This window comes from Anguilla anguilla, chromosome 2, assembly GCF_013347855.1.
Source record: "Anguilla anguilla isolate fAngAng1 chromosome 2, fAngAng1.pri, whole genome shotgun sequence".
Taxonomy (NCBI): Eukaryota; Metazoa; Chordata; class Actinopteri; order Anguilliformes; family Anguillidae; genus Anguilla; species Anguilla anguilla.
The window spans coordinates 22,520,880-22,546,101 of record NC_049202.1 but is presented as its reverse complement, the minus strand read 5'-3'; the positions used below and the strand labels follow the sequence as shown (position 1 = coordinate 22,546,101).

The 25,222-nt window shown below is 46.5% G+C and overlaps 1 protein-coding gene across 3 annotated transcripts in view; it reads right to left on the bottom strand.

Annotated features, from left to right (window-relative positions):
- The window catches only part of dnmbp (dynamin binding protein), a 75,434-nt gene that overhangs the window by 9,653 nt on the left and 40,559 nt on the right, over positions 1–25,222 (bottom strand). For 2 of the 3 annotated variants that reach the window (XM_035405094.1, XM_035405095.1), the window contains 7 exons: positions 7,424–7,632; positions 6,707–6,806; positions 5,778–5,925; positions 3,340–3,357; positions 2,197–2,396; positions 1,893–2,023; positions 355–459 (listed from right to left, as the gene is read on the bottom strand). In XM_035405094.1, the coding sequence (XP_035260985.1) occupies positions 355–459; positions 1,893–2,023; positions 2,197–2,396; positions 3,340–3,357; positions 5,778–5,925; positions 6,707–6,806; positions 7,424–7,632 (911 nt within the window). Of the gene's footprint in view, positions 1–354; positions 460–1,892; positions 2,024–2,196; positions 2,397–3,339; positions 3,358–5,777; positions 5,926–6,706; positions 6,807–7,423; positions 7,633–21,126; positions 22,916–25,222 lie in introns of those variants that run through there. The other variant, XM_035405096.1, reaches the window with a different exon arrangement.

The window sequence follows — 25,222 nt, the reverse complement described above, 5'->3', positions numbered from 1 at the left end:
ATTATTATTATTATTATTATTGGGGTTGTCTATATCAGTGCTAACTATATAATAACCCTAATCTATGCCTGTATACAATATAAAAGAATGGAAATTATCAGCTGGCTTTTTCTGGCCAGATCAAACAACAGCATCTCTATATGTGCTTGGGAGTTCTGGGCAATGGCCTAGCTAGCGTGGTGAAGGTTTGGCAACAGAAAGAAAAACAGAATGAAAGATGGTGTGAGGGGGATGCTGTCAGGGAGCCAATGGGAGAGAAAAATGAGTGCATGTGAGAGAAAGATAGAGAGAGAGAGAGAGAGAGAGAGAGAGAGATATGTGCCAGAGAGGTAGACTGGTTTATCACTTTCATACCCTTATGTGCTGTAGGTAGAGGGAGATATCTCTGATGAAGGACTTGATGAGCTTCTCCTGCAGTCGGAAAAGCTTCTCGGCCTCATCAAACGCCTCATCTTTGATCTGAAGAGGGCAGGGACACAGACACTAGCGGTCAGGAGGACATTTTGAAATTACATTATAAACATTTTGTTACGGCCGATACTCATAGCAGATGACACCAGGCACCACCGGAATCAGAATCAGAATCGGAATCGGGTTTAATTGGCCAAACATGCTTTTTTTCACATGTAAGGAACTTGACTCCGGTTCACAGTAACTCACACTGCACTTACATCCACAATGTCAACAAACAACAATGACAAACAACAACAAGAGTAGGTTTTACCTACAGTAAGCAGTAGTGAAAGTGCGTTGTGCATATACAAAGAATAAATATGTAATAAAAATAAGTGTATGAATAAATTATTGCACAATTGTGGGTATGTACGACTATTTTTTGATAGACAGGTCTAGCTGGGTTAATTGTTCATGAGAGTGATGGCGTGTGGGAAGAAGCTGTTCCTGTGTCTTTTGGTTCTTGTGTGCAGTGCTCTGAAGCGCCTTCCAGAGGGGATGAGTTCAAAGATGTGGTGGCCAGGATGCGAGGGGTCGGCAATGATCTTCCCTGCCCGCTTCTTGGCTCTGGTTGTGTAGAGATCCTGGAGTGAGGGTAGGTTTAGTCCAATAATCCTTTCTGAAGAACTGATGGTGCGCTGCAGCGGGTGTGTGTCCTGTTTTGTGGCACTGCCAAGCCACACTGTTATGGCGGTGGAGAGGACTGACTCAATCACAGCTGAGTAAAACAGCAGCTGGCGCAGGAAGTACATTCTCTGTTGGGCCTTTCTTGTGATGGAGACGATGTTGGTCTCCCACTGCAGGTCCTGGGAGATTATAGTTCCCAGGAACTTGAAGGTCTCCACGGCTGCCACAGTGCTGCCTTGTATGGTGAGGGGGGTCAGGGGAGGGGGATGCCTCCTGAAGTCCACTGTCATCTCCACTGTCTTGAGTATGTTCAGCTCAAGACTGTTGTGGCTGCACCAGAGGGCCAGCCGTTCAATCTCCCCTCTGTATGCGGACTCATTACCATCTTGTATGAGACCAATGACATTTGTGTCGTCCGCAAACTTCAGGAGTTTAACAGAGGAGTCCCTGGAGGTGCAGTCGTTGGTGTACAGGGAGAAGAGGAGTGGGGAGAGCATGCAACCCTGCGGCGCACCTGTGCTGGTTGATCGGGTGCAGGATGTGAGTTTCCCCAGCCTCACTTGCTGCTTCCTATCAGTGAGGAAGCTGGTAATCCACTGACAGGTAGAGGCAGGCACAGTGAGCTGGGAGAGCTTGGAGTGGAGTAGTTCCGGGATGATCGTGTTGAAGTTCCGGGATGATCGTGTTGAATCTTACCAGTGTGGTAAGATCAGCATTTGGACATGATAGCGTATGACGTCAGCCTTGTGACGATGTGGTGATGTCAGCGTAGGCAGATTACAGCAAGCCTTGTGAGGTGACGTGTGGCCTACCTGGGGTGAGATGCCGGTCAGCTGTTTGAGGTGGCTGCTGACGCGGTTGGATTTCTTGATGATGGAGTGCATGCTCAGCTTGGAGATTTTCTCTATCAGTGTGTCCTCATCCGCCTTCCTGTACTTCACCACTACAGACAAAGGGGAGCACCCAGGTTACAAATACACACTCACACACACACACACACACACACACACACACACACTTACAAAACGCACCACACACCACTAAGGATTAAAGAGCACACATAAACAGTCTTAAACACGTACACACACACACACACTCTCTCCTTATCTCACACACCGAGATCCTTCCGCCTCTTGTACTCGTTGATGTTGACATTGATCTCCTTGATGGACCTGAGGGCCTCGGCCAGCTGCTTCCTGTCGTGGTGGGCCTCGGGCGTGGCGTTCAGCAGCTCCATGAGCAGCAACGGGTACCGCATCACTCTCTGCACGGGCTTGATCAGGAACGAGCCCAGGTTGATGTAGTTGGTCTTACCCCTGTGAACACAAAGCCAGCCTCAGCGCCATCGCAGACACCTGCACGGCAGCAACTGCCAATGCAAGACCAGCTCGCCTTCTCACCTTCACTAAACCAGTAACTACACCTCTATTCCTTCTTTGTTTTTCAGTGGGAAAATGTAAATCCCACACAGACCATTTTCAGGATTTCTTTTTCTTTCGGGTCAAGGTATGTTGGTGAACTGGTCAATACAAAGCCAGCTTTTGGCTGTGAGATCAGTTTGTGTCTCTGGAGTTTCAGAGCCATTGAAGAACAAGCAGTTATCACTGCACATATGCAAAATGAAAAACAGAAGCAAAATCAGCGCGATAATTTGCTTAGCGTTGCAGCACAATGTCAAACTCCTGGAGGACCAGAGGTGCCATAATCCAGCATCCCCCAACAGGTTGACAGTGCGGTTTTGCGCAAGTAAATAGTGAATAATGGGTTAGAATTTTTTTATCTTTTGTTAGTATAGGACTTAATACAATTAAAAAAATAATTTTTTTAATGTTCTTGAAATGTATGTTTTGATTTGATATTACCAGAAAATATGCAGACATTACGCAACATAAATCACAAATGTTTTTCAATATGTCGCACCTGAAACAAGTCAATATTCAAATTACAATAGTCAAATTAAGTCAATGCTCAAATTATATCTCTAATTTCTTCCTGCAGGTGGCACTGTGCACCTTTAAGAGAATAGTGACTTATTTCAGAAGCACTCTTGCAGTGACGGCCTTTCGGAGAAAAGAAAAGGAAACACATTTCCAAAAAAAAACCCGAGGGACAGCCCCGCAACCCAGAGCAACACAAGAGCATGCAAACACAGCCAGGAGCCCGCAAACACGGCGCAGTAAACATGCCAGCGCGCTAAAAGTGGTTAATGAGCCAACATGCAGGCGGGAGCATCGCATGCAAAAAACCTGGCAGACTTACCAATCGCGATATATCGCCCTGAGAGAGTACAACAGACAGAGTGACAGAGTGGAGAAGGGGGGGAATAAAGATACAGAGGAAGACAGGCAGGGAAACATGAAACGAGATGAGAGACAAAAGGAGGGGAGAAAGAAAGGGAATTATAGCAACTAGTCTGCAGGTGTCGACCCTTCAGGACCTGTGCACACAGACATTGTACCCTTATATTTACCATTATACCAGCTTCTCACACTGTGGGGACATTACCGACAGATACACACCTTAGAGACATAGTTACTATTGTAGAGCTTTCCACACTGTGGGGACATTTGTACACACACACACACACACGCACAGACCCTGAATACAACTGCATGTACTATTATATAAGCTTTTCACACTTTAGGGATATTTTACCACAGATATACATTGTACAACTGTAGATCTTCCCACATTGTGGGGACATTCGCACACATATAGATGCTGTTCTGCTATATCTTCAATTACACCAGCTTCTTATAATGTGGGGGACCATCGAAACAAACCACAACAGTGGAGAAAGAAGCTCTTCTGTGTCCCAGATAGAAAAGCCACTGTTGAAACAGGACTGAATGCTGATTTAGGAGCAGCCCTTCACACTGACTTGGAGGCACATGGCCAGTTTACGAGGCAGAAGCAGCAGGAGGGGAGGGGCCGTTGTTAATAACGCTGCGTCATGGCAACGCATGCTGCCCTCGACCCACATTATAAGCACTGAGAGACACCTTTCAAGGACCTCTAACGGCTGAATGTAAATCTTACACTGAAAAGCAAATAAATAAATAAAAAATCGGCCAGCGCTCTTTCTTCACTTCTTTACACTTCCCCTCTCTTCTCTCCCTTTCTTTCACTCTTTCCAATTCTTTTTCTTAATTCAATTCCAATGTGCTTTGTTGGCAGGAGAAGGAGTAGCAGTATTGCCAACTCACATACAAAGCACATGCAATGTGAAATATAAAATACGTTCTTTCTCCCGCCCCTGGCTTTGTACAAAAAGTAAAAATCCCAGGTGACCGCTGCAAAGGCCCAGCGGTGGACAATAAAAACGTTTTCCAGACCGATTCTCATTCTTTTATTATCGGCTAGAAAAGGCGGTGTTCATATCTTCCTAATCCAGCTTTACTATGGATTCTCAGAAATCCTGTCAGGTCGAAACCGGATCCAGCCAGCCTGGCTGGCGGCGGCGGCGCGGACCGAAAGCACAGGGGTGGCGTTTCTGTGTGGAGACCGCTGAGAGACATGCCTCATCTCCACTGCGCTGTTTATCTACAGACGGATCGGGATGGAGGGAGGTGCCGTGGGGCAGGTCGCCGAACAGGACCGTCGCTGAAACCGGAAGGGTGGCGAAACCGGGCAGGCCGCATTCTTGGGCTGCTTCGCGTTCTTTAACCCCCGTCGGGATAGGCGACTTCGACCTGCTCGCCCAATCTGCTGCGTCACGCATCCTCCTAGGCCTGTCCCTTCATATGAATGTGTGCTGCTATGAGAGAGCGATTACGTGTTCGTCTTCACCCGTGTGTAAAAGGGGAATGCGTGTAGGCGCGAAAAAATGAAGTGGGAGAGTGTGCATGCAGGTATGTGTGTGAGAGAGAATATTCTGGTATGTGTAGGATCTGTCTGTGTGCGTGTTAGTGTAACTATGGCCACGCATCCACCCGTATTCACTTTTGTGCCATACCGAGACTGAGACTGAAACCCAGCTGTGTCATAGTCACGGAAAGCCTCTTTCATGTTGGCACCCACAGAGTTGCTGCAGCACAGCAAGAGAGAAGGGGGAAAATCCAGGAACAGAAAGTAAAAGTCCACCCCAGTATTTTGTTCCAATCATCTGGATTTGATATTTAGCACAATTTTTCAGCCAGGAGGTAGAAGTAATTAGTGAAATCAGCTGGCTGAGTTTATGGATGGGAGAAAAACATGGCAGGACTTTTACTTTCTGACCCATGGACTTCTGCAGCAGAGAGCACAGGGAGCTGCTGTTCCACAGGGAGCTGCTCTTACTGCCTCCACCTCCACCTGGCCCTGTCCTTCACTTGAGGCCAGCCTCTTCTCAGACACACACCAATGTTCATTTTATGTTCCTTATATTTGTACTGTCTTTAATCATTCTTTTATTACACTGTTATAGATTGCTCCATTTAATTTAATGTTCTGCAAAGCAGTCTGTGATACACCCCATGTACACTACGTACATCATTATTATTTTTGCTCACACGGGCACTCGCGCGCATGCACGCACACACGCACAGGAACACTCTCACACTGTCGCATCCAGGTACAAACTCAAACCATGCCCACACCACACAAACACATTGCCAATGCAAACCACATGCTTTACTGTTTACTGTCACAACATCAAACCTCGAGCGAGACCATAAAATGCAGTCAAGCAGCAAACCGCGGTTTAACCACGTTTTTACCTGAGCTTCTCCAAGCACTCCAGGATGTGTTTCTGTATGGCCTCGTCCCGCTCATAGCCCTCCAGCAGAGAAATGGCGTCATCGTGGTTCTGGCAATAGATCTTATACACTTCCTCCAGCTCTGCTTTGTAGTCTAGGAAAACTTTTCCTGTGAAATGAAAAATAAATAAACAAAAAAATCCCTTTAGAACAATAAGAAAACTGGAATATGTAAAAAAACAAAAAATAAAAAAAAATAAAAAAATAAAAAAATAAGACATCCATAACCAATAGTTTATTATAGTTTCTTCTGCAGAAAATGTGAGGCTTTCTACAGGGCAAGCATGAAAACCAGGAAATAGTTGGAGCCAAAATGGAGACCTTAAGGATGTACGCAAAAAGAACCAGATGCAGAAATATCATGGTACCTTCTGTGCTTTATTAAGGCCCACAGCAAACAGGAAACTTAGTTACATCCTGTGAGCTGTTCTTTAGTAAAACGCTCCAAGTTTTCTATATAAATTCCTGAGCAATGAGTGCCTAACTGGATTAAAACCATAGCTATAGAGGGTTCATTTATCACTTTCACATAAAAACTCTGGCTCTGGCTGCAGTTTGGCATACAACTGGAGTATGGGATCAATGGGGGAAAGAAACTGGTTTTTTGCCTCTTCAAATTCACATTCTGAGTCAGGAGTACTGGGTTTTTCTCTTTAAAATCTGTACATCTCTATTTCACAGGTAGGTGTTACTGTTCTGCAATTACCAAAATAGCCAGCGGTCAGTTTGGCAGTCACCACAGTAGAACCCTTTAATTAGGCCATTTGTGACATCATGCCCTGACCGCATTAGGATACACTGAGGTTGTTTCACACCTCCCCTCCCACTGTAAACATTCTATTTAAAACACATGCACGCTTTCCCTTGCAGCAGGTCCTCCGAGAACAAACCTATAGAGTCCGTGTCCAGCAAGCTCTTGTGCAGCCGTCTAGAGAGATCAATCACAGCATTTATGTTGCCGAACAGGCCTTCATAATCCATGTTCTGCACCTTTAAGAAACAATTCAATGAAACAATGATCAATAAGTGTATATCACAAAACACACAACTGTTTCATTTTGGTGTTTCACTACCACCGAAGAAGCTGTAATAAATAATTGAGGAGAGGTACCAACTAACTATTAACTAATAACACAAACCTGTTACAACTGAAGAAAGTGAATTACACTTGACACCAGAGGTAGAAAATCAGGTTCAGAAAGTAAAAGTACACAGTATTTTAGTTCCAATCACCTGGATTTGCTAATTAGCACAAATCTTCAGCCAGGAGGTAGAAGTAATTAGTGAAAGCAGCTGGTTGAGTTCAAGGAAAGAAGAAACACATGGCAGGACTTTTCTGACCCCTGGACTTTCCACCTTTGCTTGATACAGGTATGTTACACCAAGAGTATGAGCTTTACACCCAACACCTGAGTTATACCTGAGTAGGTTGATTACACCTGGTGATTGATTATACAGGTGAATGTGTAAAACCTGATACAGAGCCTGTACAAATTAAAGAGCATGATTTAGGGGAGTGACAGTGTGGGAATAGGTTTGTGTGTGTGCGTGTGTGTGTGGGGGGGGGGGGGGGGGGGGGGGGTTGGGGTGAGACAGGTGTGTAGTACCGGAATCCTCTGCAAGGGCAGGATGATCTCCTTCACACACATGTGCAGGTCTTTGATGTAATCCTTCTCTGTCTGCAGGAGCTCCTCAATGACCTTCAACCTTTTCTCCATCATCCTCTGCTCAGGGTCCTCTGTGGTCGCCGTGGAGACTGGGACAGAGTCTAATGCAGAATCTATGGACTTCGGCTGCACGGACAGGAGGGTCATCTCTGAGAGAGGAGAGAAGGCAACAGGAAGAGAGAGAGGTCAGAGCTGCGCAGACAGGAGTGGGCGCGGACCGAGAATCCCGTGTGCTGAATCAGCCTTTCATCAGAGACACGGGTGTCAAACTCCATTCCCGGAGGGCCGCAGTATCTGCGGTTTCTGGGATGCTCTTGGCACAAGTGGTTCATTAAAGTCATTGATTGGCTAAAGAATCCACACACATTATTCTCAAGGCCTTAACTGGCAGCTGACTGAAAGGAAACCACAAAAAAACAAAGACACTGCAACCCAACTTGGGGTTAAGTTTGACACCCATGATCTAAGAGATAAGAAGCGAGCTCCTTAGAGGGCAGCCAACCGTGTAACTAAATTCCTGTGGAGTTTATAGGCTGACGTCTGGAGAACACGCTCTCCTCTTCCCTGGCTTCCATCTGTAGGTGCAACGGCGCAGGCTTGTAGCTGTAGCGTTTCGCTCACGCGCTGGTGACTCCTTATAATGGGCTACAAACTCTGCCTTTGTTCCCGCTTCAGAGTCGTAGCACAGTGCTCACTGAGATCGAAAAAGACTCCCAGAGCGGAGACAGTGGAGGGAGGGGGCTGCTTCTGGGGTGACACACAGCGCTGGAGTTTGGCCATCGGTGGCCTTGGCTTGATCCTGATATGGAGATGACAGCACTCAGGTTATGTTTGTGGCAGGAGCCTTTACTGACTGAGCCACTTGGAAGCCCATAGTGAATAAAGAAGACATCAGATAGGCTATGTAGTTAGTGCCATTAAACCATGCTGAGACAGGAGAGTGTATACGCAGGAGAACAGATAAAAAAAACCCTCCAAACCCAATTTTACATCCTGGAATTTATCTGCTACACACTGACCACTGCTCCATGCTGACCACTGCTACACCCAGACCACTGCCCCATGCTAACTACTGCTTCACCCTGACCACTGCCCCATGCTAACCACTGCTTCACCCTGACCACTGCTCCATGCTGACCACTGCTACACACTGACCACTGCTCCATGCTAACCACTGCTACACACTGACCACTGCTCCATGCTGACCATTGCTACACACTGACCACTGCTCCATGCTGACCACTGCTACAAACTGACCACTGCTCCATGCTGACCATTGCTACAAACTGACCACTGCTCCATGCTGACCACTGCTACACACTGACCACTGCTACACACTGACAATGACTGTTGGCTATTTTATATAAAACACACTTCAATATTCATTTGTGCCTTCTGCAGTCAGACCATGTCTGAAGCTCAGGTTTTTCATATAAAATATTTGAGATAAAAATCAATGAATCAAACAGATTTAAACAGTACTATTAACAATGGCAACGGACAGATTTACTATAAGAACAAAATATAAATATAAATAAAAAACTATTTTGTATTTATGTAAACCTATACAATTTTACAAAACTTAATGATTCATGAAAAGCTATTACACTTGTAATTAGGCCTACTTGTATTGGATTTTATACAAATTATTCAAACATACGTAAATTTATAATCATGTGTGTCTAAAGAGGTCAAACAAGACTGTCTGTAAATGCATGCAACATATACAGTATATAGCCTACGCATGGGTCATGTGAGGATTTCCTTCTCGACAAGAAGCCATACGGTAAAGGATGACATCACAGCTGTCCAAATCCGTATGGCAGCTGAATCGCAGAAAAGCACAGCTTTCAGATTAACTGCTAAATACCATGATTGCAGTCCTGCAGGAAATCTCCTATCATGCATTATAATACAGTCCTACTCTGAGCAAGACTCCTCAGAACCCTGGATGTTTAGAGAGAAGATTTGTATCTATATCTCTATAAATCTGTCAACTGTCAACCCTCGTCTGTCCTGTCTGTTGGTCACACACCTCCCCCTCCTCTCTGTTTCCCAGTCTCTCTTTCGCTCCTCTCCACGAGTATATTTCTCCCTATGGTGGATAAGATAGTCAGTCTGTCAGTCAGTCAGTCAGTCTGTCTCTTTCTCTTGCTCTCTGTCTCTTTGTCTCTCTGGACTAAAATTCAGTAACAGGTGCGCCTCTCTCCGTAGTGGTTAAGATGCAGATTAATGGCCCCAGCTGCCCTTTGCTCTGGCTGTAAGGGGCCTGTCTGATCCCCACCTCCCCCCACTCCCTTGGGTAATCCCAGGCTTTCCTGCACGTGAGCTGTTCACCAGAACTCTGAACTCACCTGTTCTGTGCTGCCCCTCCCCTCTATGTGCCAGTGAGAGGTGAGTGCTTCTGTAGTCTCTACACTGAACTGAGGCTGCTGGGTTTCAGCTTCCAACATACACTTTCTTATCCTTCACCGTCCCAGAATGCTTCTCCCAATGCTACACTATCCCAGCATGCCTCTCCCAATATTCCATTATCCCAGCATGCCTCTCCCAACATTCCACTATCCCAGCATGCCTCTCCCAATGCTCCACTATCCCAGCATGCCGCTCCCAATATTCCACTATCCCAGCATGCCTCTCCCAATGCTCCACTATCCCAGCATGCCGCTCCCAACATTCCACTATCCCAGCATGCCTCTCCCAATGCTCCACTATCCCAGCATGCCGCTCCCAATATTCCATTATCCCAGCATGCCTCTCCCAACATTCCACTATCCCAGCATGCCTCTCCCAATGCTCCACTATCCCAGCATGCCGCTCCCAATATTCCACTATCCCAGCATGCCTCTCCCAATATTCCACTATCCCAGCATGCCTCTCCCAATATTCCTCTATGCCAGCGAGCCTCTTCCAGTACGATCCCAATCAATGACTGCAACTCAATCTCAGGGGGAAAAAAAACAAACATCATTTGGCTGTCTCCTTAGTTTAGTTTGGTTCTGTACTGCAATGTTAAGTGTGTTGCTGCTCTGCAATTAATTCTCTGTGGACTGACAGAGGGAGTCGGTAACACAATGGCTTAATTTATGTCAATTTATGTTAATGTATGCTAATTTTATGTGGCTGTGTGTTAAAGAGGACCATCACAACAGCAGGATCACATGACGACCCTTGTTCCCGGCAAGTTTCCAATTCCAAAACATCGCTTAGATCTCACCTGCACACGGTTCCGGCTGAGTGACTGAACTAATGCACACATACTGTGTGCAATACAATTTTTAAAAGAGGAAACTCTGTTTGGCTGCAGGAAGAACAAATATCTGCATAATACATGATGCATCTGTGCATTTCCAAATACAGCATTTTGGTTTGGACACACCCATGGCGTTAAACCCAGAAACTCACACACACTCATTTCGCGGAATACGTTCGGCAATGAAACTCACACTCCATCAATTCCTGGAATGCATTACATATTGAAACTCATTATTTCAATCAACAGAATGCTTCAGACAACAAAGCTCACACTTTCTCAGATTCCTCAGAGCTGAAAGGTCCTCCATGAGCTTCAAAAGCATACAGAAGCCCCCTGCACTGGGCCATGTGTCCTAAGTGCAGACCCCTCCCCAACAGCCTCTACACATGCTCCACTTCACACAATGAAACACGCACTAAATTACCACCACCCCATCCCTACCCATTTCCTTCTTTACCTCGTCCCCCTATTCACTCATTTACTATTAGTTTCCCCTTTCCATTCAAACCACTGTCCGCGTTCCTCACTCCAATATTCCTGCTCTACACTTATCCCTCCTCTACCTCCTCCCATATCCTCCCATTCCCTTCCTCACTTGTTCCCCTATACACATTATGCACCTCTTCTCTCATCCCCCTGTCCATGTTTTCTGACTTTGTTATCCAGGTGAGATGATTCATTCTCCAAAAACAGTGGCTGGCAGAGATTGTGAGGGAAGAGCAGCCCCATTCATTCCAACAGCCCTGCACTCTCACCAGAATAACCCTGTCCCTATTCCAACAGCCCTGTCCTCTCACCAGAATAACCCTGTCCCTATTCCAACAGCCCTGAAGTCTCACCAGAATAACCCTGTCTATATACCAACAACCCTGTAGTCTCACCAGAATAACCCTATCATATACCAACAACCCTGTAGTCTCACCACAGCAGCCCTATCATATAGCCTACCAACAGCCCTGTAGTCTCACCAGAGCAGCCCTATCATATACCAACAGCCCTGTAGTCTCACCAGAGCAGCCCTATCATATAGGCCTACCAACAGCCCTGTAGTCTCACCAGAGCAGCCCTATCATATACCAACAGCCCTGTAATCTCACCAGAGCAGCCCTATCATATACCAACAGCCCTGTAGTCTCACCAGAGCAGCCCTATCATATACCAACAGCCCTGTAGTCTCACCAGAGCAGCCCTATCATATACCAACAGCCCTGTAGTCTCACCAGAGCAGCCCTATCATATACCAACAGCCCTGTAGTCTCACCAGAGCAGCCCTATCATATACCAACAGCCCTGTAGTTTCATGACATTGGACAGCCCAAAAGTATGGCCAAATTTTAACCCGGAAAGGAGCCCAGAATGATTTCTGCAGATCCCGATAGAATTTAAAGCTAGCAGCCCCGATGCAGTTGCCCCTGGTGGAACCACGCTCTGTTTGGGAGCCCAGCCCGGCCCCGAGCCCCAGCGGGCCCAGGAACGTGATGCCGTGTCCACAGTCCGGCAAATGGGTAAACACACTATCCCACGGCGGTACAAAGGGCCCTGTATCGCAGAGGACAGTTGGTGGAAGTAATTGGTTGTGGCATTGTTAGTCTTCTCAAATAGACCAGTGTGCGACAGGGGCTTGCACCGGCCCCCATAATTTTCGAGAGCGAGGACAGACGGGGGTTTTGAGGGCGGGCGGGAGGAGGTGACCCGGTTTGCACGGATCCATGATCATAACTTCCGAAGAATGCGGCCGTTCTGTCTGCGCATTTCATCTTTTCCGGTCTGCCCTCCACGTGACCAGGCCCTCCCACGCATTGCATACTCGCTGATATCAACTGCTACAACAAAGCCACACAACAGACCGGTCACTGTAACAAGCTCATGCACTTTACAGCCACCCGTGACCCTGAAGCCTGAAGCCACATTTGACTGAATGTCAATTTACCCAGCAATCTGCGATGATGTCACAGAGTGTGGGTTACAGGACACGAGACGACCAACCGAAAAGTAAGGCTTTTTCAAAAGAGGTCCAACCAGTTCCAAAAGGCACACTTAGTTGAGAGAAATTACAGGTGCCTGAAACAAAACCCCTTGGATTCATGCACGGAAACTCATTTAAAAGGTCAGAAGGTCACACCTCTGCCAGCTAACTTTAAAAGACAAAAGAAACTCCTTTGTTGAGCCTTTAGATAAGAACACACTGCCAGTGATGAACACATTTCCAAAATGATTTCCTGAATGGATAACAATCAATGGGTGAAACCACAACAGTTTCACTCAACAGTGCTGCATAATTTCTAAAGACATAACCACACACTCCACGTACTTCCCAGTTACTGCAACAACAATTATCTTTATTGGATTTGTGTAGCCGGTGGCATCCCCATTAACTATGGTATTCTTTGAAAATTTGTATGTGCTATTTTCTTTGCAAATTAGAACTTAATGTTGCTCAAAGCGTGTAACTGCGTTACTATCCAAGCCACAACACAATGAGCTTTCAAGTTCACGCTTCACAAATCACTCACAGTTGGATCTGAGAAAACTTCAGCACCATCAAGCACTCAGCAAACCCAACATGACAGGTACAGAAATGCACCGAGACCAGAAGGTGACAGAAATCGGCCTCCTGCTAGCATAAACATTAGCTGCACCTTTACATCCAGAAAACGCGCACATTAAGAAGCATCTTAAAACACACATTATCAGCACCGCTGCATCTTAAAAATACAAGTTTGTGTACATCTTTTTAGACAACTTGTTAGACAACAGATATGTTGATAAGGAACGGCTTTCAAATTGAACATATTCCCACATTAAAATGAAGCCTTGAAATTGAGCCTCCGAAAAGTAGTTTTCACCAAACAGAAACACAGCAGGAGATTCAATCCCCCTCACAAGAAAAACACTTATACGTGTGTGGAGCGCTGGGAGAGTCTTTCTTTCACCCACCTGAACACACACACACACACACACTCAGCTCTGCAGTGGTACAGGACCCCACGCAGAACAGGAGCGGGGTCCGTTCTCCTTGTTGTGCCGAAAGTACCGTCTGGTGAAGATGGGAAAGGTCCGTGCGGCTCTCTGCCACGCTGTCTCCCCATTGAAGCCACATTCTTCTCGACAGAAACCCCATTCTGCCCCCCCCTTCAGCACATTAACATCTGAATGGCTGGGAACGACCAAGATTACACACAACTGAGTGAGCCGCAAGAGGCGGTCTACACTAAAGCATGGAGCCAGATACGCTCTCTCACACACACACTCTCACACAGTGCATATATGCAACACATCTCTTTCTCCCTCTCTTTCTCTCTCTCTCACACACACACACATGCAAACATATCTCTCTCAGACATACAGTACACACAATACTAAAACATGCACGCATACTCACACAGGAACATACTGACAAATACAAACGTGGACAGATGTTACGATACACACACAAATCCACATATACACACGTCCACGAAGAAACTCACTGTCCGGAGGTGGTCTCCCCTTCCTCATTAACACAGATTAAACAATCACCCAATTAAACTCATACTTGCACCCATTTAAATCCTGTGGAAGTCCAGGGCCGAATCCAGATCCAGGTTTTGGCACTGGCGACCCCGTGTTTTTAGACAACCTGTCAACTGTTTGGAACTTCTCCACCCCATTTCCCCCCCAGCCCCCAAATTCCATGCCAATCTTGAGGATCTCTCATATAGACGCACCACAGCACGTAGCCATAGGCAGCTTGGTGTCTGCACGGGTTTCCATAGAAACCAGGTATTTTCCAGCAGAAAATGACCTGAATGAAGGTGAGTTCTGTATTCACTGAGATATGCTGGACTCACATTACACAGTTTCTAAATACATTAAACAAGGTTTACAGTGAAGAGCAAGACAACAATTATGTATGCATTCTAAATGTATTCAAAACCTGCATGTATATGTGTATTATACATATATACATACATGTAGGTATATAAGTATGTAACCCCCCCCACACACACACACAAATACTTCCACTAAATTGTAATTCTGTGTAAATTCAGCCTTTATTCCAAATGAAAAATAATTATCTGTAGAAGACTCTGCCTGCAGACAAAATTCCAGAAATCTGAGCAATTTGCTAATAAATTGCCTTTAAAATCAAAACAAAACACAAGAAGCACAATCCTTTGTCGCAGAAGAGACAAACTGCGCAAAGTTCACAGAAGTCCAACAGCAAGTCGCCATGGCAACGCTCATAAGCTGGGCTGTCTAATAACAAGCCCCCGTCCCGAACGGGAGGGGCTGTGCTGCCTGACGCGCGCTCGCCACAACTCCGCCATGACTCCAGAGTTGCACACAGCCGTTCCTGCGTCAGGCGGAAGCGCCCCGGGTTTTGTGTGACCTAGACAGAGGTAATGACTGTAGATTTACGAAAAACTGCCCCAAGCAACCGAAACCCAAGAGTTAAGAATACATTCCAAAATGATCCTGTGTGCGCTGCATTTTGGGCATTTTCAAAAAATGTTTTTCAAGAATGAGTGAGTGGAAGATCAAAAGTTTATTAAAAAGTTACTGCACTCTAGTCCTAAATTATTTTCTTTTCATTCAGCAGGCTGTAAATGAAAAAGTAAGACTTAAATCTGCCCAATAATACCTCCACATATTATCCTGTTTGAGACTCCTACAGTTCAGAAGGACAAGAGGTCAAATTCCACATCTCCCTTGGAACCAACCCAAACTCAAAGCTTGTTTGATTTTGGCTGAGCGATCCTATTGGTCAGAGCCCTGTTTGCTTCTGAGCCAATTCCAAACAGTATCCTGCTCACAGAGCTCTCCTCTCAAAAGTCTACCCATGTCAAACTAAACAGTTACCATTCAGAAGCCACCATTCAATCTCTGCACGTCAGTGGCATGTGCAGTGTCCCTTTAAATGCTTCACCAACAGCAGTGTGGGGCAATGTTGTGTGGGCCAGGGAATGGCGGCCTGTTATGTAGCGCAGGTGGAAAAACTGCCGTTTCACACCTGTTCCACACAGTTACGGAACACACAGCCCTGGCAGACGGGGTCTGCTGTGGACCGGAAAAGTGCTGAACTACTACATTTTTGGGACAGGAAGTAGTGGTGGAATACTACAGTTTTGGGGACAGGAAGCAGTGGTGAACTACTACAGTGCTGTGGACTGGAAGTAGTGTTATACGCTACAATTTGCTACAATTGACATTGCAGTCCAGTGAGCACGAATTAGGTCAAATAGACAGCAGGAGAACTGCAGTCTTTTGCAACACAAAAGTAGGTGCTACAATATGAGTTCCACAGCAATAAAACGTGAGCCGCAGTGTTGTTTTCCACTCTCGGCTTGGCCTTCATCACACCTGAGAACAGGAAAAGTCAGTTCCCCTAGCCGCACGAGTGGGTGTGTCGCCAATGCGCCCCTTTAGGAAGGAAGAGGACTTCGGTCTGGTCTTTCGATTTTTTGGGGACAAGTTCCCAGGAGAAAGACAGAACAAAAGAGAGAACCATACCACCCTCCTCCCCCCCCCCCACCTAACAAGTTCTCCCCAATCAGACCCTCTTTGCACTATAGCAACCCTACCTAATAGCGAAATAGTCACAATTTATCCACAGCTTGACTATCTTCTCACCCACATGGGCGTTTCTTTGCTACTGCGGTCACGTTACACGGCTACGATGTTGAAAACAAATAAACCACTACCGCTGCAAAAATACAATGCGAGCTGCTTAATCTTAAAGCTACTGTATTCATTGCATGAAAACTGATGGGAGTGTTCACAGCTTTAAAATGTGTTTACTCTTCTTGAACTTCTTTTCGCAAGATAATCAACTTTTATTTCTGAGCGGGTCTCCTCGAAGTCAGGATTCAAAAAAGTGAATTAATAAAGAACTCATATTCAAGTCATACAGGACATGGCCACAAGGAGGGGAAATAACATGCCCACAGAAGAGAAAGCAGAAAGAGGGTACATAAGAGAAACCAGTCCCATGTGAATGGTGCTTCAGCTCCCACAATTACCCAGCTTTCCCTACCCTTTCCTCATTCCTACCTGTTTTATGAACACTCACATGGAAACGCCTCTCGCCAACCTGCCCATTTACAGGACATCAGATCGGGGTCTTTGCTCGATTGTTGGTGAATCTGTATTCCTGTTCAGGCATTTGTGGAAAGAATGGTTTGTGTTTCAGGGGTACAGTGCACTGTAATTACCCTGCGATGTGAACAAGCACACTGCCACCTTGTAGACCACAGGACAAAGGAGCGGGCATATTTCCCTGATGAAAGGTAATACAGGATTAGGTGCGCTCAGCCCCCTTTTGGAACACAAAGCTACAGGTAGGGTAGCATTTAACCACCCATACCCTCTGGAATGCAGGCAACATCACTGGGGGGAGAGGGAAGCTAGCAGAGGGTTATGGGTTTGAATCCCATGTGTGGCACAGCGTCCTTTGTTAAGAGAGGCCACAGCACCCAGTGCTTAGTGCCCCCGCGCTAATTACAAATCGACCCCCACACCTAGCGGAGAAGTCCGCAAATATTTCCTTCCAGAATGTCCTGCTCAGTTTTTCTTACAGCTGGCTTACATGGCTTGTATGTTTGAATGCATTTGCAGAATACCATCTCTTAAAATAGATGTACTCTTAACACTTCCTTAACAGGCTCATTTATTTACGTAGGATAAAGCAGAACAGGGCATCGGACAGACCCCTGCAGGAATGTATTTGGTCCGTGGTACTCACTGTAAAAACTCAAACACAAACACCTTTTTCAGACACTTGGACAAAATATAAATTATACAACCAGCAGTTGATCCTTGACTAGTGACAAATTTGTGAGGTGAAAAAAAATTTCCACAGGCCTTTCAAAGACCCGATAAGAGCTTCTGTGTTTGCATTCAGTCCACATGCAAGCACAGGAAGTGCAGGAAAGAACAGCAGTGGACATCGGTGGGTGTATTCTCTACAGACAGACCACAGACCTCCTGCATTATTTCTGCTTAAAGCCTAAGGAAGCAGCTGTGGACACAAATCCAGCAGCAACATATGCTTGCATTAAAAGGGTGTGTGTGTGTGCATGCGGCCACGCACGTACGTGTGTATGTACATATATGTAAATTTGTGTGTCCAAATGCATGCATGTCTGTGTATGTACGCATGTGTGTCCAAGGGAATGTCCGTATGTACATATGTGTTGTGTATGAGTATGCATGAATGTGTCCACATACATGGATGTATGTGTAAGTGAGCATGTGAATGCGTGAGGGTGTGTGTGTATGTGTGTTTCTGACCTACATTTCGCGGTTAATCCCTCCTCAGCCCCAGTCCCAAGGCTTTTGTCTGGCCCTGCTCTTTAATCCGCCCTCGGCACTGGTACCGCCAGATTACCACAACCTGCTCCTCATTTCTCACACACACTCTTGCACATCAACACAGCCATTGTGAGGATGCTGGGTGCGGGCAACCATCAGCGAAAGAAAATGAGAAACAGGGACTGCGCTGAACTGGATCACAAATGTTTTCACCTCAAACTCCCTTTTCAGGGTTCCTGTCATCAGCCCTGTTAAAACAGAGAGGGCCCATTATGAGTTTTGCTCGTGCCTTTTTACTGTGTCATTGCTCCCACTCTCAGCACCTTGTTTTGCTAGTACATGACCCAGAAAGCCAATGCAGGTGTATCTCTCCCAGGAGGAGAAAAAGGAAGGAATACCTAACCAGCAGACAGCAGCTATTTCGGTGGCTGGATCAGACACGGAAACTTGCTATGGCTAACCACCTAGCAGCCTGGCTGTTCTGCAGACCGTAGCCTCCGATTAGCTAGCTTTTCTAAAAAGGGACATGAAATATTATAATCACTTTCAAAAAATGACCCAATTTTGCATGCTAGCTAATACTCTCAGTCACTGAATTTCTCTTTTTGGTTGTCCTTGGGGTTTTCCCAATTCATGTTCTGGTTGTGCACACACAAACATACACAGGACAGCAGTGTGTATCAGAGCTTTGCATCTATCGATGTTTGACAGAGTGAAAACGATGACCTTTCTCGCAACAGAGCTACCACTTCAGTTGATGTCAGCAGCAAACTCACAGTGAGATGCGTATATGTTGCAGAACATAACTTTTAAAGGCCAAGCAATGCATACCATCCATACACATACTTTGGCAATGGCATGGAAACGTCTGTTCAGAAAACACTAGAACAACCACTCAAGTTATTTAGTGAACTGACGGAGTAAAAGCATGCAGTGCTAAATTTAAATACCATTTTTAAGGGCAGTACTAGTGTTTCAGACTGTTGGAGAGAACATCTGAATCCTAAGCAACCAACTCCACTGACCTACTGAGCTGTGAGCACATTCTGTCTGAAGTGAAGCATGCTACAGTGCCATTTTAAGTAAGGGCTGGAAAGCACTGCCAAGCAGGAGTCACAGTTCAAGTAGGAGTGCCATGGTGCTCTAACTTGGCTTAGAAACTCGTATTGTGACTCACATCGAGTTGGCTCTGGCGTGCATTTTCTTACTGTTTTTTTTAAAGTGATTAAATGATTGGTTGTATTATGGTTTGGTTTACACCATGATAAGTTGACAGACAAAGGCTTTCAGAGCTGGACAGAGTGTGCCTGTACACTCACAAGCTTTGCACTTTCAACAACACGAAGCTAAAAACATCAGCTTCACACAGTAGATTGTGCATTCTGGGACAACTGCCATTCTGCCACAACTCACAGCACTACACTGATCATAGAGAACTCTAGAAGAGCTTTAAAGTTGAAGAGCTTCTCGGCATCTGTCCTTTGAAACTCAGGGCAAGCACATGGTACTGCCAAGGCCCTAGCCACCAGCCAGCAGGCACGCAGACTGGATAAGGCGAGGGGTTAAAGACTCCTAAAATATCACCTCAACTCTGCATGGCTGCCATGCTCCTTTGCTTTTCCTGGCTGCAAATTTTGCAACCACATGTTGGGACCTGCGTTTACGTGGGTGTGTGCGCATGTGTGTACATGTATATGAGTGCATGCCCCTGCAGGGTAAGAGGTGCATCTGTGTGTACCAGTCTGTGTGCATTTGGTTGTGTGTGTGTGTGTGTCGGCCTGTAAGGTATGAAGTGTGTGTGTGTTTAGTTAATGGTACTGTATTTGGCTATCTGTGTGTAAGTATGTGTGTGTGTGTGTGTGTGTGTGTGTTCACGTCTGGGGATGGGGGTAGTGCTAGGCACGGTCTGGCCCATGACACACAGCAGAAAAGTTCTCCTTCATCACCTCCCCCGCTTCAACACGGTGACGTCATCGCGTCTGCTTGCCCCCTCCCCCCACACTCCTAAGGCGCGAGGTGACGTGATCATGTGGTGTGGAGCCTTAAGGACTCAATCCACGGATTACAGCCATGAGGACAGGAGGTGGTGGGGGAGGCTATACCTTCTGTACCTCAAATACAAACAGACATCCAGGAACAGACGCCTTTTCCTACACCACACTGTGCGTGCGCTTGCGTACAAATGTAGTAAAGACGCAACAAACATTTGAATTGCCTTACGTACTCTGTTTTGTAAACTGCTCTGGACAGGCGCTTGCTAAGTGGATGCAATGGCATGTAATGAACAACTTTCATGGGGAGGTCAGGGGTTCCCAAATGTCAAAGGTCAAAGGTCACTTTTGCTTGGCCAATCAGCACACAATCCTTAATAATCACAAGGAGCCTGAGTTTAAAGGCCCTGACAACTCACCGACCATTCTGCCTTTCCTGGAAAGGAATTCTGGGTAACACAAATTTGCACATCTTGTTTAGTATTATGCCCTCCTTAGTAAACAATGTTCATTCTGCTCACTTACTGCACTGGAACTCCAGAGAGAGACATACCTATGTCCTGAAATCAGGTAAGCCATATACTGTACCAGTGTGTAGAAACATGCTCAGCTAAAGGTATACATCTATACTTCAGGTATACTATGTTTCAGATATACTTTGTTGGCGCGGCACATGCTCAGGTAAACCTGTTCAGACAAAACATGACACTCCAAAATGGCTGAAGGCACAAAAAGAGCTTGGGAAAGAGCAAGACACAGAAACCAACAGATCTGGTTGAACTGGTCTTTCCACCTGCAAATACTTGGAAGTTCACCTTTCAGCGAGAGCAGCTGACTCGAAACCTCAGAGGAGAGGAGCAACAGACCAGAACTCAGATTCAGCACTGCTTTCACATAGACTGGGCCGGGATGGACCGCTTTTCCAACTGAGACTGAACCACTCTTGGACCGAGTGAGTCTGCAGACCAAAACTGAAAGACTGAGTAAAGATGTTCTGCCCATCATGGACATGACGGCCAGAGATTTTTTTGTAAGTTTAATTATTTAATTAAGGAAGGCATGACAGGAAGCGTGTCACGGACAGGAAGCGTGTCACAGTTTACCTTGTTTCTTCTTCCTGTTGAGGGCAAAGTCTGAGTTTCTGAGTGCGGTGGGGGCGGTCTTTCTGTACAGACTGTTCCGGTCCAGCGAGCCCGCGGACCTGGACTTCCTGGCCCGGGTGTGCTGATCGTACTCCGCGTCCAGCGCCCTGAGCACCAGGCCCCCCGCGTCGTCGCGATCACGGTCCGGGCGGTCGGACCGCTCCTCCTTGTTCGTCGGTTTGCAAGACTGACTGTCCCTCCGCCCCTGGTCAAACTCATCATACCTGCGGTCAAAATCCGCTCCTCTATAATCCTTGTAGCGTTCTCCATCTACGTGGTCCTCATAGTGGTCCAAGGCTTCATGACCATAATGGTCCGCAACCCTGTCTATGCAGTCATACAGACTCCGGTCACCACGGTCATAGTCATCTCTGCGGGTGTAGTGGCCCTTGTTTCTGCTGCTGTATTGGTCTCTCTCTCTGCGGTCAAATTGGTCCACATCTCTGTCTTTGCAGTCATATCTGTCTGTACGGTCATAATAGTCAACATCTCTGTCATACCTGTCACTATGATAGTAATAGTCAAGGTCTCTGCTGTTATACAGGTCTCTGTATTTGCGGTCATAGTAATCAAGTTCTCCGTAGTCATACTTGTTTCTGTCTTTGCGGTCATAACAGTCTACATCTCTGCCATCATCCAGGTCTCTGTATTGGGGGTCATAATATTCTCTGTCTCTACTGTTGTACAAGTCTCTGTATTTGGAGTCATATCGGTCTGCACCTCCACGGTCACACAGGTCTTGGTCTTTGCGGTCATAATAATCAAGCTCTCTGCAGTCATACTTGTCCCTGTCTCTGCGGTCAAAACCAAGTTCTCTGTCGTCATACTTGTCCCTGTCTCTGTGGTCATAACCAAGTTCTCTGTAGTCATACTTGTCCCTGTCTTTGCGGTCACAGTGGTCTAGGTCTCTGCTGTCACACAGGTCTCTGTCATTGTGGTCATAATAGTTTACGTCTCTGTCACACTGGTCTCTGTACTTGCGGTTGTAAGTGTCAGAACCTCTGCTGTCGTAGCGGTCTCTGTCTCTGCGGTCGCAGTGCCCCATGTCTCTGTCCCTGTTGTCGTAATTCAAAGACCGCTCGTCATCTCTCGCGGTGCCCCTGTACACATCACTAGCTCTGCGCTTGTCCCTGCCGACAGTGTAGTACTCTCTGTAATCGGCGGCACTGCGGTCCTCCCTGCGGGTCAGGAGGTCACGGTCCTCGTATTCCCATGATCCTCCCCGGTGCCCATCGCCGGCATCCTGCGAGCTGGTCCAGGGATCCAAGCTGCCTCTGCGACTGTCGCGACAGCGCTGTGGGAGCCGACTGCGGCTCTCCCCCTCCCTCTTCGTCCCCCGTTCCTCCTCCCGCAGCTCCTCCCGACTCTTCCTCATCCTGGGGGGGCTTCCCTCCGCCCTCGCGTCCCGTCAGGGCCGGCCGGCCAAACAAACTACTCCCCGCTCCTCCGCGCGCGTTCCAGAAGCACACAGCCCGAGAGCCTCCACCTGTCACACATGCTCTCCCTGAGACTGCTTGAACAGGACTGCCCCGCTCCGGCACTCCCAGCCACCGAGTAACCAAACCTTCCACACCCACCCCCCTCCGCCTCTCAGCCAATGGGTGGGGGGAGTGCGCTGCCTTAGCTAGCTCACTGGGTTAATTATTGAGGCGTGTCACATGACTCCCGGCGTTACTGCCGCGCTCCGATTGGCCGCCGACTCAGTTTGCAGAACAACACAGACGGCCTCTTCAGGATTTTCCTTATGCGAAGGAGGGAGGCTCACCTTCCCCCTCTGAGCGTCTCTGAAGTGTGCAGGACTTGGCAGTAAACAGGCGCACATACACGCATACTTCCTCCTCCTGATTGCGCAACAGGTTGTTGTAGTTTTGTGCACTTTCAACACTCGTTATTTAAACACGGAAAAAACACACTGTTAATCTACAAAAGCCAACAGATCTTCTTGGCTTTAATGCAGGGGGGCTAAAGTCTTATTATGTTTGAGCATGATTAGCATAAGCCTTTCAACTTTGTCATTAGACTGGGCAGTGCGGGTACAGCGACAGTGAGAGATCTAATTTCTCCCAAAATTCTGTGCCGAATCATTCTGTCCCAAGTTCACATGATTGAGGGGAAAGCTTTCAAGTTTTCCAGAACAATAATAAAGAGGGAGAGTGCACAGGCAGTGCACTGAAAGCTGGCGTTTGTGAGAAAGCGGACTCTCACTCCACAATGGGCCATTGTTGCATCCCAGAGGCTGAGGCATCTCGTTGTGTGTGTGAGAAAAAAGCGAGGTCTATTCATAAAACAGAGCGTAGGATATCCCCCCCCTCTTTCCACAGTGTCAAAGCACCAATTACTGTAGGGGACACTAAAGCTTGAACAACCTACATGGCACTACAGCAACGTCACTACATTCAGACTGGAAAAAAATATGTATTGTTTCATTCATTTATACATGCTTGAATTTGACTTCGCTATTCTGGTTTTCAGTTTTATTACAACTTTTCCCGAAGGTTGAAAAATGTCATGAGAACAAACCCTAGATTTTTCATTATAAATAAAAGTGAAAAGCAGCCAGATTTTTTGCTCTTTTTCCCCGTGGTTTAATTTTCTGAGTCAAATATCTCAAGTCACTGTGAACTGTGATTTTCATCAGGGACATACAACAATTGCACCTGAAGAGTGTTTTTGTTTTGTCCTCCCACACACACTCACGTGGCAGCATTCCTGTTTGGTGAAACCAGTATCAGAGAAATGCAGCCCGTCTTTGCTTAAGGAGTATTTACAGACATTGTGCACGTGACCCTGTTTTTAAACTTATATCATTTCTGCTTGAGTTTCATGGGCTGATGGTAAACTGAGGTCCTGGCTCACCAAGGTCATGAAAGACCCGTTTCACTTATCGCAAAAGATTAGGGCGTCTACCGGCCTCCGAGCTAAAGACTCAACCTGGCTCTCGCAGCCTGGGTTTTTCAACATCCCCCAATTTAACTGTCAAAATAAGCCCCTCCCTCTTGACTGATGTGGAGCCAGCATTCTGGCACAGAATGGCTGCGGTGCATCACCCAAGTGGGTGCAACACACTGACAACCCCTTCGAAGTGCTTTCATAGCCATGAAAACTGCTGCATGAAAGCATACAGCTGCCTTCTTAATCTCATTATTATTAAAAATTGTAGGTGACCGTGGTTATAATGTGAACAAGTCCAGCCAGTAAACACATCACTAAGGGAGAGTGTCTATTTGACTTCCATTACATTACATTACATTTACTTGGCAGACGCTTTTATCCAAAGCGACGTACAAAAAGTGCATTTCATGGTCATAGACAACTGCTAAACACTTCCCTTCTATGACTTATAAGCTGTTGACTTGTGTGAGGTCATTAACATGAGTGTGATTGAATTAGTTAAAATGAGAAAACTGTAATGCGATCTTGATGTGTTAATGCTCTGGGACTGTGTGTGTGTGTGTGAGGGCCGTTTGTCATAGCGGTGTGTGATTTTCTCCCTCCAGATTACGCCCCAGATGAAAGTCAGCTTTAAAAACACGGGAATCGTGCTTCTCTCCCTCCTCTCTGCCGTACAGAGAAAACAAACGCACAGCAACGGTTTGCTCAATCACCGTCGCACTCTCTCATTGGCCAGCACACACCTCAGCACACATCCACACCTAGACTTGATCAGGACAAGTCAGGACATCCTCACCAATCTGAGGAAGCCTCTTCACATTCTACTTTTGCTTTTTCACATGAAAGGCAATTTAAAACCACAGAAGAAACGAGAGGCTGGGATTTATCACCAGAAACAGAAATAAGCACGAAAATAAGAAGTAAGAAATAAAAAACTTTTGTCAGATGGCTAATGTACAGTTTTAAGCAAACAGGGCTGAAAAGGAGAACTGCTATGAGGGGGAGATGGAAGGTGCAAACTGCAGGGCAGTTTAAAGCATATCTGATCTTTATTAAAGTTTATTTTCTCTTTTACAAAGATACAAAGATGTCCGTGTTAGAGGGTCTGCCCCTGCCCCCTTGCATTGTGGGGTGTATTCTCCCAGGGGCAGACCTGGTTCCCGGG